Source organism: Battus philenor, unplaced genomic scaffold, assembly GCF_028537555.1.
Source record: "Battus philenor isolate CCGP_79_NKW_IND1 unplaced genomic scaffold, ilBatPhil1.0.hap1 SCAF_12, whole genome shotgun sequence".
NCBI classification, from domain to species: domain Eukaryota; kingdom Metazoa; phylum Arthropoda; class Insecta; order Lepidoptera; family Papilionidae; genus Battus; species Battus philenor.
In genome coordinates this window covers 327,075-344,460 of record NW_027181674.1, presented here as the reverse complement: position 1 = coordinate 344,460, position 17,386 = coordinate 327,075, and the positions used below count along the sequence as shown (strand labels likewise).

At 35.7% G+C, this 17,386-nt stretch overlaps 1 protein-coding gene across 1 annotated transcript; it reads right to left on the bottom strand.

The window, feature by feature from the left end:
* Positions 1–14,166: 14,166 nt before the first annotated feature.
* On the bottom strand, positions 14,167–17,386 carry LOC137932734 (micronuclear linker histone polyprotein-like). The gene is made up of 2 exons (XM_068776392.1): positions 17,256–17,386; positions 14,167–16,918 (listed from the first exon to the last, which is right to left on the bottom strand). The coding sequence occupies exon 2, from the start codon at positions 16,912–16,914 to the stop codon at positions 15,151–15,153; it is 1,764 nt and encodes a 587-aa protein (XP_068632493.1). The 5' UTR covers positions 16,915–16,918; positions 17,256–17,386; the 3' UTR covers positions 14,167–15,150.

The window sequence follows — 17,386 nt, the reverse complement described above, 5'->3', positions numbered from 1 at the left end:
AGTGTAATCTCGACGTTCAACAGTGGGATATAAGCTTTCAATGTAAAATTAAAAAAAGCAATTGTGCCCATTGAGCGGTGGGCGCGGAGGCGCGGGCCGGCGCGTATCGATGCCCATCGCTAATGAATCGATACCGATCGAGCTCGGCGCAACACTAGCGCCGAGTAATTTTGATGTATGGCCGAAGATAAATCTATTAAGAGATGACAACTCCATCGGCGGCGGCGCATCGCACGCTTTATTATTATTTTAATGTTATTATCCGCGTTGTTATAATCTCGCCCGCCATATTTATAGCGCTCGAATAATCCTTTTCGATACGCCGCTTAAGGTCCGAATAGGTACGACGCGCACTGGAACGAAAACACGTTCATTTAAAAACCGCGCTGACGGAATTTTACTATTAATATTAACATTACTTTTTCAACTTGTGTAACAGCGAAGTTGCCAATTTATTGATACTCTACAGACATTTTGGAGAGTGTGTGTCGGAATTGCACCAAATAATTCCCCCAATTGCTTTCTTCCATCGGACAACAATATGGACGGATTCACTAAATGTACACTATTGAAGTCCCTTCAACCCGCACAGAGCGTTTTGGTTATACTTTTATAGTGTAAACAGTCAAAGAACAACCTACCCAATTATTTTCAACCAACTTTAACTTAGGAGTCTTCAAGACATGTGTGTATAGGTTTGTTCTAGGCAAGCAAGTAGCATCGCAGACCTCGTCGCTTAACATCAGACGCGACAGAGGTCAAATGTACCTATAAACGAAAAAAAAGAGAATCCTTTCAACTTAGATTATATTCTTACCTCTTTTTATAAACAAATATAAGACTTTTATGTGTTTTTATAAAAATATAAATGAATATCATTAATATCTTTAATATTTCAACTTCTTCCGAAAAACTTTCTCTGCTAGACTTAGATATTCTTTACAGATTTGCGATAATACCTTTTGGAAGCGGCATTTATCCAGTATCTGTCGACGCTTTTAAAATGGTCAATCCACCACATGGGATGCCGGTCCGTTGTCCTTATAAAAGCCAAAACGTCTAACAGCGCCCATCGACATTCGTAAAAATAGCCTGTCCTTGTTAATGAAATTACATGAATCTGAAACACTAATATCTAGAAGCTATTTATAGCGGTTTATAAAAAATACTTAGAAAAATACTAATAATGTACATTTATCATCCTTTATCTTGGTTATTGTAATTTAGTTATTGTTTAACGGAAAATATTTTGAACACCTCGTTATTGTTCATTCATGACAACCGCAAACAATTAAGAACTCACACAGCCTTTTATTTTATTATAAAGACCACGCCGCATCAGCAGCAAAATTGTAAGAAATACACGCATTCCATTATTTTCAAAAGATTAAAACAGTAACTGGAAGCTTTGTTTTGTTTCCAGAACTTTTAATGTCATTTCGACTAATCTCTATTTTCTTTAACGACTTATTGAAAATGCCAAAAAATCGCTTTGTATCACTATTGTGTTCACACAATAGAGTTACAAGTTTTTAAAATCGATAATAAGACTCATTAAATTATCAATTTAAAATTTTATATATACATGTAAAGTTCGGTTACTAAAAAAATTAAGACCACGTTAAACATGTAATGTATATAGATTGTAAAAAGGGATTTATAATTATGAAATAGAATTCATAATGAATTTGTACGACATATATATCTCTCTCTCAGATCAACTCACATCTGAAAACGTGGTTTTAAAACAACATTACCAGGATCATTTTAAGTTTAGTTTAGGCAAGGAAGCCTCTTAAAATCTGGGCGCGTTATCTACTACACCGCAATTGCCCAGCACCCGTACGTTGAACCCTTGTAATACTAAGAAGTTACATCTCTAGAATATCTATGACTAGAAAGAAATTATTAAACCAAAGATGCACAAAAAAACAAAAATTAAAAAGTTTCCATTTTTTTTAATTAGACAGAAAGTACGAATAATAGGACCAGTGTGCGTCGAGCCTATAAAGGTGTAAACGCTTTATAAAATACACTTGGGGATATATCGGAGACAATTTATTTAAGGAAAGATTCCTTGCCCGTCGCGAGGCCGCTGCTAACACATTTCGAACCTTAGTAAAGTTATAACAAGGATTAGTTTCTTTCAACAAAGTGACCGAGGTAATGATATGATTAATTTTTAACATTACCGTGAGTAATTTTAGGGTTTAAATTGCAACGAAGGCGGCGGCGACGGCAGCCGGTCGCGGATTGCAAAACGAATAAGTCATCTCACGCGGCGTCCGACTAATTTACTTGTCACGCCGCTTATTTTGAGCTGTCGGCGCGCTGCCAGTGCCCAGGCGGATGCCCAGCGCTGGACCCAGCGCACCGACACTCAGAGAGACTTCAGTCTTTATAACTAGTCCCGGCATATGATTTGGCACACAGAAAACAAGATCGATTTATTTGCTTAGGTTTAAATTTATAAAACGTTATAACAATCACAATTACAAACATCCCGGAGTGTTGTGCGATAAAGACATTATTACTCTACAAACTCAAACTCCCAGTCGATCTTTACTGTCGCTTTCAATCTATTGGAAGTCTATAAGTGAAGCGTATGTCCAGCTGTGAACGTCCTCTGGTATTATTTCTACTGCAGACGGTGCTACTAGCCCGGAGGACTTTCACAGCTTCTTCGGAGCTAAGTTCACGGACCCTTCAGTTCCACGCGTGGGAAAACACTGACCTAGTCCATACTACAAAATAATATATCAGTTAATGAACCAAAATCACAGCTTAAGAGTGCAAAGGGTTCCAGCTCATAGTGGCATATCAGGTATTCGTTACTGGATGAAGATTAATTGTCAAAAACAGGATGTACATACATTTCAATATGAATGGTGTGCGGAAAGAAAATTTTAATGAGCCATAAAACATTACATGGATTCGCTATAAGACATTACAGCTAAAGCCGCTTCGTGTGCCGTGGTTTGATTACAAGAGTAGTGGAGATATAGTAAAAATCGGACCCTCCTCATTCTAGTTTGTGTGATATGAAGAATGCTTTGTATGGCGTCGATTCTTCTCCATTTCGCGCATCATGTTAATGGAATATGCCAAGAATCGAAGTAACAGAAAATCACTGTTATGGCTATTAAAATTTAGTCCATACGGTGTAACAGTGTGTACAACAATGATTTTTAAAAAACTGTTCATAGTAGTTTATTGACTTCAACTTTAATTTAAGTAGTTTATAATACAAGTGGTCAATAATTAAATAGTTAAAAATAAATTTTGTAAATATTAAACGTATATGTAAAAAAGGCACGTATACTAATGTCTATGAAATATAGATCCTAATAAAAAAAGAGTCCGTACTATGTCATCACTGCGCAATCTATTTTGTCGGAAGTTAAGTCGGAAGTATCTGAACGATTTTGCTGATATTTACGATGGTCACAATATGGTTTATATTTACGATGGTCACAATATGGTTTATATTTACGATGGTCACAATATGGTTTATATGTCCAAACACAGATAAAACTATAACCTAAAAATATAGATAAAAAACATTGTTGCATATTTTAAAACAAGTGTATATTTTTAACTTGTATGATACGAAGAGATGCGAGACCTATCTTTTACTCAGTTTTGTAATCTTTACATTACATAGTACAATACAATACATACAATACATTTATGTAATACAGATTTAGGACGATTATTTCAGTAAATTATAAACAATTAACCAGGCAGTAATCAATATATCAATAAATATTTATATTTACGTTGTATTAATGTATTGACTCTAACAAAGCCTAATTAAAAGATAAAATATTTGTTACAATGGTTCATAAAACACACATGCAGAACGTCTGCGGGGATGAGAAATGGGTTGATTAGTATACAGACTAACTAGACAAGGCTTTTTGGACACTTCACGAAATTAAAATAAGGCATATAGAAGCAGGTAAATCAAGGTTTGTGTGGTTATGTCCACAATATAGTAAAATGACGGATTAGTCCCGCAGGACGAGGGGTAACAGAGTTCCCGTCGGGTGACGAGGCCGGAGGATGCGGTGCAACCTGAGCCGCTTCCGGCGGCCTGAGAGGGGAGGGGAGAGGAGTGTGGAGGGAGGGGGGAAAGAGGAGGGGGAGGGCGGACATCAATCGCGCCGCGCGACACGCCCACCGCGACAGCCTCGAGGGTCGCGGCGCGTAGGTATGCGACGCCAGATCGCACCGGTCACACACGGACTGCTATCTCAAGGCACCGCTTGTGTTCACTTTTATTAACAACACACAATACATATTATTATTAACACATACATAAAGTAACACTTACAAGCGACCAAAGTATTATTGTACTGTATTCTCTATGCAATTTTTAATTGTAGCGCAGTTACTTTTTTATTCTAACCTAGATTTAGATTAAAATTAGAAGACTATTTCTGTTATACGGTGAGCTAGTTCACAAGCCGGAGTTTTACATATTTTTGTACGGATATCAATAGAAATAAAGATTATGAACACTTTAATATTTTCAAGCAAGATGAACACTAATATTTTCACGTAGGTCTACAAGCGAGTTGTAACTTATAGAAATATTCAAAGTGAATTATACACAGAAACAGTACTCGAAGAATGTCATCGATTACTTTACCTAAATTCAACAGGTCGAATGACAAAATATTTTCATAATGAATGTATCGACATTCATTATGAAAATAAAAACAAACATTCATGTCTTTTGGCATCAATTGACAACATTACACGTAAACCTTTTGAATAATAAATTCAATATTCGGCCGGAATAAATACTTAATTTTCTCTTATCAACTTCAATGTAGTTTAGATCTACTTGTCAAACCAACGTCCATATGGAAACATTGTCTAATACAATAGTAAATAATATATCAAATATATCATAATTCTTGCTATTATCTATAAAGGATCTATCACTGGAATACGTCATGGAGAAGAATGCAAGGAAATAAAATAATGTGTGTGTCACTATAATATTTCTACGAGCAGAAGACACCATAGTTTAAAGAATACAATACCTAGATTAGAGTCATCCATGTGAATACGGCAACCGCCGCACAGACACCGGCGCATAGCCTGAGGATGCCAATGTGCAGTAGGGACGAGGAAGTTGTTGTGTTTCACACGAAACGTAAAATGTAATGTTTATAATATTATGTTGCACATTATTAGGGCGTCGTGAACAAACAAACAAAACACCAATGATTTAAAAAAGAAAATTAATAATAATAATATGTTGACTTTAATTTAATTTTAAATAGTTTATGATTTAGTTAGGAAATAGTTCAAGAGACTAAAGTAACTTAGTTTAGTAAACACGTGCAGAAAAGTGAGCAAATAAAAACATGGAAATATTAAACGTAATTGTAAAAATAAAGACGCTAATGTCTACGGAATGAAAATCTTAAAAAAGAGATTAAGCAATACATCATATCTCATAAAACTACACGTCTTATATGTGACCGTGGGCGGCGCCCATCACTTGTGCAACCGATGGCTGTTGTGGGCGAAAAGGATCACGGGTGGCGACCACCAGCCAGTATACATGGCGTGGGCGGGTAGCCCTCCTATTAGTTATACTGAAATTATGATCGCGGTAAATCGCTGAACGCAGGTTAATAGCAGACATGCTATTAATTATATTAAAACAATCAGTTTTTACGTAATATATCACATACCGCTATCACCTCAGCTTGGCTTGCCGCTCCAGTAAAAGAAATAATATAACGGCCCAAGTTCAGTTCCTTGCAGTACTTCGAGTTTAGTTTCTGTCAGGAGATTTGAGATAAGTGCCTTTAGATCTCCACCACCTTAAACCCTGTGAACACTAAAAAGGTCAAAGCATTGTATTTAGTAAATAAATATCATAATCATCATTTCAATCGTAACACATAAGGATTCCTCAGAGACGAGAAATTCTCTGTATATCCAACTTATGAGTAAAAATCCTAGGCTATGCCGACCAGCCCGTAATCTCCACTTCAGAATCTTCAGGCCCCAGGGGACATCGGTTCAGCATGCCGCATGGCCTGACAATCGCCACTCCAACTTACCAATCGGCGGCGCTTTATCAAATGCTTTCGTTCATTTATGTATCTCCTCATTTCTTATTCGGTCTCCTAGAGCAGGGCTTCTTAAACTTTTGTCATTCACGACCCCAATTATGGTCACCAGTTTCTTGACGACCCCATACAAACATAAAAGAAATATAAATTAACATTTTTTGATAATTGATTTATTAGGTAACAATAAACATATACATATAAAAATATAGTTTTGGAATTCGTTTTGAAACATACAAAAATCTAAAATTAAAAATTGCACAAAAAATCATACAAATTGTATTTATATTAGTTTAAAACCTTAAACGAATGCGGGTGTCTAGACGCTGCAAGTACAGTGTATTGCGTCAACTCTAGTGATGTTATAAAATGGTATATATAAACATTTGACATTAAAATCTCTCGACCCCAGAATTTTGCTGCGCGACCCGATTTAGGGTCGCGACCCATAGTTTAAGAAGCCCTGTCCTACATTGTATGTTAAGCGGCTGTGAGCTTTCAAGAACTATATATATATATATATATAATATATATATATATATATATATATATTTATATCTTTACATAAAACTGTATATACAATGTTGATAAAGGCACTCACGTGCACATAGCGTACACGCAAATGTAATTAAAATACACTTACATATTTTTATTAAATATTTGTAATTAGTCTTAATTGGTTCGCTGTACGCCATTTTTAATTTAGTTATTGGCTAGTTAGTTAGCCATACGTAATTTGGTTTATTAAAACCAATTTCCTTAGCTATTTACTTCTACAATGTTCAACGTATTTATCCGCACATATAAATAAAATAGGAATGTCTATTTGTAATAATAAAATAATCGCTTTTTATAACACAAATATGTATACGGTACATACACCATTTTTTTTTAATTTTTGCTTGGTGTCTGTCTGTTTATTACGGCTAATCTCTAATATGGCTGAACCGATTTTGACGTGACTTACACTGGTAGGTAGCTAATGTAATAAGGAGTAACTTGGGCATTTTGATTTCAGAAAAAGTTCTTTTACAAAAAAAAACTAAATATTTTGTTAAATTCCACGCAGACAAAGTCACGGACAAAGCTAATATTATTTAATTAAAATATATAAAAACCCGCTGAGTTTTTTTCGCTGGTTCTTCTCATATATAAGGCAACAGCTGGTAAACATTATATAAACCTTCGTAAACCTTCGTATGTTGGAAAAAAAATGTTTAATTACTTGACTTCAGCTTAAACTACAGATGTTATTGAGATAAAAACCAACTAGCTTCTACTCGATACAACACGTTTTTGTATTACAAATTCAGGCATTACCTCATTAAGTTAAACGACTTAACTCCTATCATTGCAATGGTAAACTAAAGGAAACACTAAAAAAAATTATTAGATATTTTTGAAGGTCAGGATATCCAGCTGAAAGTGAAGAATCTCAATCCACATCACAATCGTATCATCTCGAACAAGAGAGCACCTCGCTCTGTACGTCAAAACGTTTCCCCGCCGCAAATCAAGAAAGGGGTTTGCCGCGTTTGCCCTTTGAGCGAGCCCCGGTGTCGGGTTCCGGCACCTCCCAGCCTCTGCAGAGAGGGTCACCTGATACTCCATTGTTCTCATTATTCAGAAAACTTCAATTGTACATTCCGTTGCTCTTTCTCTGGCATGTTCGGAGTAATTTTATAATTAGAGACGCATTCTGTGATGTTCATTAACAGTTATTTAAGCTGTTACATACCTTTGTCTTGAGTCTTAGTGTATCTCTTCTCCATCATTACAAGCCCGCAGAAATTGAACACTAGATTCCTAATGTCTCAAGGTTAGTTCCAGACAAGCTGATCAAAGTTGCCTATCAGCGACAATATCATTAAGTTGATTTTAAATAACATACATGAACCAGGCACTAATTACATATCATTGAGGAAATTTCCACAATATTACTGCTCCATTTTAAACATGCCTCGAATGAATTGAAATTACGAGTGTTTAGAAATTTGTTAGGATCTTCATGTTGTTATATTTTATTGCCATTGCGATTGTTTGATATTTTTCGGTATGAATGTCCGCTGTTGCTTCATTGACATTTATTGATTTCGCGGACTTGAGAATGACCTGGGTAGAAGGCGCGTAACCTAAATCTTGTTTACGTAAGTTAGCTAAAGGTCTTTCTGTACCTCGGCTCGAGTCGTTAGTTACATGCAATATTACAGACTGCGAGGCCGCTGAAATCTTAGATTACTTCGTCGACAGCTTTAAGAAGTACCATATCAAGGACCTCATCGTGGGCTGTCATTCAATACGCAAACTTCTAGTTGATTTCTGTTACCTGGCTTAAATCAATACCAACTTCAAAAACGCCAGAAGAAGTAGTAGAATAAACTCCAGAAATGCATGTATCAAGAATGACCGATCTTTGTATCTTCTTTAGGTTTTTGTTTGGCTACAAATCGTTTAGGGAGGTATTTGTCTTGTCTAATTTATATATGCTCTTACTCTGCATAGATCTGTAATGAGACGTTGACAAAGCCAAAAACAAGACATTACACATCGACCTTTGGAAAGAGACAATCGGCTAGTTTCGACCTCATAGAGCACTATCTCTATCCCACACTACCTATATTTCGTGCGACAGAGATAACGCTCTACAAAGCCGAAATTAGCCAATTGTCTCTTTCCAAATGTCGATGTGCAATATTAATCGCCAGGTACTGTACTAATTTTACTTGGATTAAATATCATCGAATCAAACTATCTTTTAAACTTGTAATCATCAGCAGTGTTAATAACATAAAAGAACTCTAGACATGGATTCATTTGCATATATCGGACAGTACAGTTGTTGTAGCAGTATGATCTATTCCTAAACTACAGTTTTGATAATCTCTCTCCAGCCCCACACGTCAGCGCGTAACTGTAACGCGATACGTCTGTTTGTACAACTGTTTCCAGTTCGATTCTCATTAGCTTTTTAGGCGATGAAACAGCGCGCCTTTGATTGACGACTCAGACTGAGGGGTGGACTATTAAATTAGCGGTGTTTGTACTTTATATCGATTACAGCGACATCTATTGTTTGTTTTGAATCAACGGAATATTTTCCACAATCAAGTGCAATAATTTTGTGTTTAAATTGGCTTTTATCCTAGCAAACCCTTGATGTAGCCGAACTTGGATAGGCACTCCTGTGAACCGGGACTCTGAAGGATACTACCCTAGTAAACTGAAGTAGTACACGGAAGCTTCTGTGATACTTTAGGAATGTCGGTGAGAAAAGAATGAAAATATCTTAAACAAAAAAATATAAAAAAATACAGAATGTTTGAATTTGTGAAGTAAGATTGATGAAGATTAGAAGAAGAAATTCTAAGAATGGAAGTAAAAAATAAAATAATATTTAAACCTAAAAAGTTATCACTGCCACATTTATATTTGTTACAGCATCTATTGACCTGAACTAGATCATCTGTCCACCTCGGAGATCTCACACTCCGCATGTCTGGTCCACATTCCAGAACCTTGAAGTTCCAGCGGCTATCGGTTCTGCACGCTATGTACAAAATGAATTAAATAATTTTTCTGTTCAATTATTCATTTATATAGCATGCAGTAACGTAACCTCTCTTCTTAATGTCACAACAATAGAAATATTATTACAATCATTTTAGCGATAGGATCTTGAACAACAAACTTAAAAGGCGCCTTTTATTTACAAATTATTGATGAAAATAATCCACCCATAAATAAATAACTAGTTTTAATAATGTAATTTGTAAGAAAAACTATTTTAGCCAAAAAAACTTTGCGTGTGCGTAGTTGAATGAACTTATTTTTATGTCAATTGTATATGTGGAAAATAAATAAATAAAAAAAAAAACATTAAATTTTATTCATAGAACGGGTGCGTTTCCTGATCACCGTATGCGTTCAATCACTGCAGCTAACTATGCAACGCGATACGTTTTGGAACTATCATCGATGTTTTTGGAAACACCGGTTAAAAAGCCGCACGTATTTACTAAGGCTCAGTTACATTTGACAGCTTCTGAATTCTAATATTTCTGTTACAAGGCGCTCCCTTGTTAGTTTTGACTTCCGACTTTTCTTACGTCTCGTTTGAAGTTACAAATAGACAAAACACCTAACATCTAATTGATTCATAACATTTTTAATTTCTTGAAATAACGAAGCAACAAATCAATAATTCTGTCAACACAAACTTAAAAAACGGAAACAGATAGTAAAAAATATATTGAAAATAGTTGTAAATGCATTAAAGGAGTGAATATGTTATATATGTAGTCATTTGCTGGCAAATTGACTTATTTAAGGCTTTTATCACCGTATAGTGATCAGTCTGAAATTTTTTGCATTCTCTAATTTTTTTATACAATATGATGATTACGTATCGGCAATGGATGAAGGTGATCGCCGACTATCTTAGATTATTTGCACTAAATTATTTTTAATTCTATTAAATTGCGAGCCCGAAATAAATTCTATTTTCATTGCTATTTCTCACGTGAGTAAATACAGAGTGATGTGATGTAGGTGAAAAAGCATTTAAGATCTGAATGTGAAGCTCATTTATTGACAAAAAGCTCCAAAGCTTTTACATCTATTTCCAATCACCCTGTTATAGTTTTCACTCTGAAATATATGTGCTCTCAAAGAGGTCAATATCACTGTCACTACAGATAGTGTCTCATTTTAACAATTGGTATAATTGTGTTTGTTACGTACAGTTGTAATTTTCATAAATAAATACGTAAACATAATGTGAACATGTTTTTTTTACCCAACCTAAAGCGACCATTTATAGAAAAATTTGTGTATTTTACACATAGAATAAAAATAATTATAAAAAAAAGCAAATGATACTTGTTTTAACAGCTCCTAATAGATACCGGACTGTTTGTATTTAGCGCGACAGAGATAACGCTGTACGAAGCCAAAATTAGCCGATTGTCTCTTTCCAAAGGTCGACGTGCAATATTTATGAACTACCCATTTACCCCTTTAAAGCTTTCACACCTAAATACAATCATTCTTTATATTCCTTAAACTATGTTTATTTCGCCCGAAAAAATATCATAGATTAGTTTTATTTGACTGCTTTACTTAAAGTAGACTCACACGGCATTATTCTCTCGTACACAAATGATAATTATAACGAATCTAAATCAAGTAATAATAAAAGTTGAAGCTGGTTTAAGATGGTTTATTAACATTTAATTTAGGGTCTGTTTATCTCAAAGTGAGTCGACCCGATCATAAAATTGTCTCATGGGAAATAAAAACAGATTTATTTTCAACTTAAGTTATCGTTAAGGGCAAATGATATGTCCCAGTGATTTACAAGTAATAAAATATCAAGCGATGGCGGTCTAGTGGTTAGAACTGTATCGTACAAGCAGCTTCGTTGCGCGGACGCATTCTCTGAAACATAACATTAACACTGTTCAAAGTGAAACAAAACGAAATCGAAAGAATATTTTTATATTAAAATATCATACCAAAGTTTCCACGTATTAAAAATGCATGCAAACAAATTTAGCGCAACGCGATGTATGGACAACCACACACAGAAGGCATAGATAATAAATAGTTCAAATATTTTTCTGTCAAACGTTTGACATTTCATTCAAAACTAAACAAAAGGGGCATTGGGATAATCTATGGTAAATCAAATTAAATTTGAAACGTCGCTATGTACTTGAAAAATACGTCATAGAAAATATCTTTCTGTACGTGATCTTCGTTCAATATTACGACTAAATCAAAACAGTAAACACTCTGAAATACATTTTATAAGCCAATTATTTTGGTAAATAAATAATCCAACACAGAATTAACTATTAATAAATGCTTTCAGATACTGAGTAAGTCAGATTGTGAACATAACGCATTTATGTTAAGAAAACAGTAACTTACGTTATCACTCGATTAGACCAAAGTAAATTAGAAAGCCGTGTTCACAATAACCAATTAAACTAAGCTCTACACAAGGTACAAACATGTATTTTATCAATGTGTGAAATTACTAATCATTTATTGATCAAAAGGCGTGGCTCACCTGAGTGACAGCTATGAATCAATATTTTCTTAACACAAGCACACCAGTGACATTTATCTAACGTGTCGATCGGATTTTTCTTTATTTAGTCTGTCCGTTACACCTGACTTAACGATTATTTGAATAGATGAAAACATTCCGTAAGTGATTCCATTTCGGACGTCACAATGCAGTTTGACAGCCGTTTTGGCGGGAACGCGAGTTCCCACGTCACGTGGCGGAGTGTAAAAGGCATCAAAGTGCGTTCTGCCATTTCACGAAAGCGCCGGACCGGAATAATCCGAACGACTCGTTGACATTTCTAGTGTCCCCTTTCTGCGATTTGACTTTGATTTGTTAAGATACAATCCTTTTGCAAAAAATAACAATACGTAAAAACGCTTCAAGATCACATGGCTACTATACGACTTTTGTGCTTGATATTGTTCGGTGCGCGTTATGAGAACCGATCAGATTAAGTATTTAAATAATACAATGGATACGGTGTTTCTGATTGTCCACAGGCAACGGTCACCACATGTCGAAATGAAGGACCAGCGTTTGTAATTTTTAGTTTTTATAATAACACAATGTAAAAAAATAATCAATAGTCGTATATAGCAAATTTGTTTTTATATTTACATATAGTTGTGTAATGTAAGCTGAAAGACGCCCATTGCAAGATTTAGACCCCCCACCCCCTTCCAAAGGTCGCCACAATGGCCGGTCTTACGCTGCCCCCCTCCAGTGACTTCCCGCGACCTTAACTATGTCATCGGTCTACCTATTGGGGGGCCTAGCCACGCCGCGTCTACCAGCTCGTGGTCTCCTCTCTAGAATCCTTCGACCTCAACGGCTATCGGTCGCAAGATCGATGTGCCCTGCCAACTGCAACTTCAGATGAGCAATTCTTCGAGCTACACTGTCCCTAGTTTTTTTCCTACCTTTATTGATTTATTGAGAGTATTATTGAAATTCAAAAAAATATAGAAGTCTGCAAAACAACTCCCTGTTTTCTTTTGCGCAATTGTACAATAACTCACGCAATGTTTATTTAAATTTCTTTAGTTTTTCACTAGTACTATATTTTTATTTTAAAAAAAAATAATTATTAATATCGCCAACACAATCCAGATAACAAATTTATCTACTAATAGCGACATCTGATGCCCGAAAGAAATATTATAATTAATATTGAATAGGTTGTTTTCATCTAGCGCCATCTTGTGTCAGATAGCAATAGCATAAACTACACATTGAAAATATATCTGAAACAAGTTAATACAACGCCATCTATGTTTCAAGTTTAATTCTGTTTTCTACAGAGTTACAAAAGCGCGAAAGCTAATAAGCCGTATATCAGCAAGCAATCCTTGTTGTAACAAGCGACTTTAAGACAAACAAATCAAAATTTAAAGAATATTGCATAACAATGAACGTCCTACCGCTAAAATAATGACGGAATTTTTTTAAAAAATATTCTTTTGTAATCCACAGGCATAAAGCTGATAGCCGAAATAAAAGCTCTATGTAAAAGGAATGCAATCTACATAACATAACATTTAACAACGCCATCTTTCAGTGTTCAGCAGTAATAAAACTAGCTTTCATGTTTCAATGTAGAGGGCACTGTTTGTAATTATCAAACTAATTACTACGGATTCCACAATTAATATCTGCTTGCGTTGTATTAGTCTCCAGATTAAATTGCTAAGGCTTCTGAATTTGTCGATCCGTTTAAGTTTGTGGCCAACAGGGTACTGGAGCGCCGACCATGAACGGTACCACGTGGCGCGCCAAGACCCCATGCTTGGTGGAACTACATCGTTAAGGTCAAAGGAAGTCACTAAAGACGAGCAGCGCGGTCAACGTGGCAATCTTGGAGGCCTAAGACTTAGTCGGCGGTTATCGGCTGACAAAAAGAAGAATGGACAAATATGGGCAAACAATCAACAAATGAACTTATTGTGCCCCAGCTAGGAACAAAGTTACAAATATTTGATCAAAAAACTCATATTAAAAAGATAACATTAACTTTACTGTGTAATTTTAGACAAAAGCAACATTATACACAAAATTTTTATACCAGATCATGCTACATGTGGACTAACCCTTAACTAATATATGCTCTAATCCCGGAGAATGTGGCATGTCTGTTACAAATACTCTTAAAATGGCACTTCATAATACAATTTAGGACACAAATCTCATTTGCGTTTCCAACATGCATGCAACGGCTACAAAAATGTTAATAAATAAAAATAAAAAAAATAACCTAAATTGAAATGCTAGGAGACAGTATCATATAATCAAGGGTCATTGCCTAGTCCAAATATTTAAACTTGTAATATATAAAGGCTATACAATTTTATTTTCTATTATATTCATACTTGTCACATTTCTAGAGGCGTATGGGTCAGTTATATCTTATATATTTACATTAATCAATGCAAAGCAGATACCAAATTCACAGCAAATTTGCAATGGCGAGAATGAAAATATGCATGGATTTGGCATCTGGTTAAAAAGGTTCTTGACCAAAATCCATCAATGGTAGGCCCCCCACCAGGTCGGATGACAACTTAGTGAAGGTTTCAGGAAATCCCTGTATGCGGCGCGGGCAGTAATAAATCCCTGCGGGCAGTTCAAGAACAACATGACAATCTTCAGGGGAGACCTATGCTTTGCAATGGGCTTCTATAGGCTAAAATAATTATGTCATACACAGGCTCTCTGAAAAGAATTGTTCTGTAAATCTTAACAATTTGTCATCAGCTTTATAGAACAAAATTGGTATACAATGCACAATGATGTAGAATCCATCACTTTGTACATCATCTGGCAAGTATCAAGGATATTATATATAAACAGAATGTCACATGTAATGTTCAATATTTGTAAACCACTGAACAGTCACTCAAAATGGAGTATACACAAGTAACAGTGAAAAAAATTTTGCTATCATCTTTTATATGAAGTCCTCACAAATATAGTTTGAAGCTAACAGAAAAATTTTCCCTGCTTCACCAGTGCACTTTCATCATCACTTTCAGAAAAACATGCTGCAAAACCACTTTTATCTCTCAATGAGTCTTTCTTCTCTAATTGTCTACTCTTGCTGTCAGATTTCCGTACCTGCGCACCTCTGCCGGAACGTCGCTTTTTTACTGAACTGTCCAAAGCAATGTCCTGCGCAGGTCCTGCTACATTCACTGCGTCCAAGGAACTTAACTGTTCCGTTGAATTACTAAGAACAAGAACAGAGTTCTCCGGTTGACGAACTTTAAGGCCAATTTTACGACCACTCCGTGTCCTTGATACAAATTCTTCCTCTGGATTCTCCTTTCGGTCTGAGTTGTTAAACTTGGTTGAACTTTTACATGTTTTCTTTCTTTTGTCTGATGTACTCCTTGATCTTGTATTAGTTCTGGAATTCTGTGCAGTTTCTTCTCTTGTACAGTTCTTGTTTCTTTTAGGGTACCTGGATGTACCATTTGATTGAGCCGATTCCTTAACATTACTTTGTTTTTTAACATCATTGTTAGACAAACTTTCTTTGCTATCAGACTTCTTTGAGTCCATGAACTTCAATAGAGATGTTGCTCTACTGACCCTCGTGGATTTCTCATTAGACTTTAATGTGACAACATTAATAACATTCTGAGATGAATCTGTGCTACAGTTCAAAACTGTAGAATTGGGCAAGCCAGTGTTAACAGACTTATTAACGCACATAACCATAGTATTGTCCTCTTTCTGTGGGGTTTCTTGTGATTCTTTTATATAGCTCCTATTTAATTTATTCCTGGCATTCCTGGGAGACTTTGTAGAAACTATCTTAGTGGAGCGAATATAATTTGCAGTGAAACCTGAAACATCACTCACATCTTCAAACTGACCATTAAGTACTTTTTCATGTTTTGGTTTCTCATTATCATTGTTGCACACTTGACCAGTAACATCATTTGTATCAATTACTTTTTCATGTGATGGTGATTCATTGTGTTTACTCTCTTGAATGTTTGGTGGGACAGCATCAATCATCATATTGGTATCAGGAACTTCAATGGAGCTCTCCAATTGAGTGCTGTTCAAGGTTTTATGTAACTTTCTAAGGCTGCGTCTTGGAGCACTGGCTTTAGGTGTTGAAGACACTATGTTATTCATGTTTTTCTGCACCAATTTTGTTTTACTCTTTCTTTCTAGTCTCATCCTTTTCGGTTTCACCTTTGTAGATGACTCTTTGATTATAAAGTCTAAATCAGAACCGATAGAAATTGCCTTGCCATTGTTTTTAGCTTTCTGACGGCTGTCTGTAGTGAAAAAGTTTGCACTCTTCTCTTGCTCGGTGGAAATGGTATCTTCATCAACCGCCACAAGTTTTCTTTTGTTTTTTTTTTTAGGCAAAGGCACTTCCTTATGAACATTATTCTTACTTTTGAACTTAGAGCAGTGGGCTTGCTCCTGTTTGGTGATCTGGTCATAATTGTAGAGGCATGGTGCCCGCTTAGTGTGCACCCAGTAGGAAATCTCTTCCATGTTGCTCATAAAGGGAGAGTGAGCAGGTGTGATTTGGTGGCAGTTGTTTTCACGAGGTGGGACCATAAAGATGTGCACTGGCTTCCGATGAGATGCAAAATGCACTGCAATGGGGACATCCAGTTGCAAGTCGCTCTCAGCAGCATGTCGCCGTCGCTTGACTCCGATGCTGCTGTCAGCGGGCACCGCTTCGGAACAAGGTATTCCATCGTCTTTACATTCCATACACCTGAAACATTTGATATTTCCCGTTAAAAACTTACGGCTAAGTTCCATTAAAAGAAACAATAGGTAGAAATTATTTCACAGACGACCCTCCCTCGCGATAAGTCGTTGGAAAAATGCATCCACAAAATGTTATAGTTTGACAACTAGCAGCCAAGCAAACGAACGCTGCGAGACGCACGACGATGCAAACCCTAACAACAGCTCTAATGATTAGTGAATACTAGATATCTAACAGATTATTTTTCGAGAAACACCTATAGCAGCACTCTTAAATTACGTATGAAACGCATCACGCCGAAATCTATATAACGGCTCACTATTAACCACAAATAATTTACCTTAGTGCAAAAATGTAAATCCCGGAAATGTAACTTACACTTTACAAACTTAAAATTCATTTAAATTATTTAATTGATACGTTTTTAAGAAGTTTTACGATACAACAAATACAAAATCAAAAGAAGTAGAG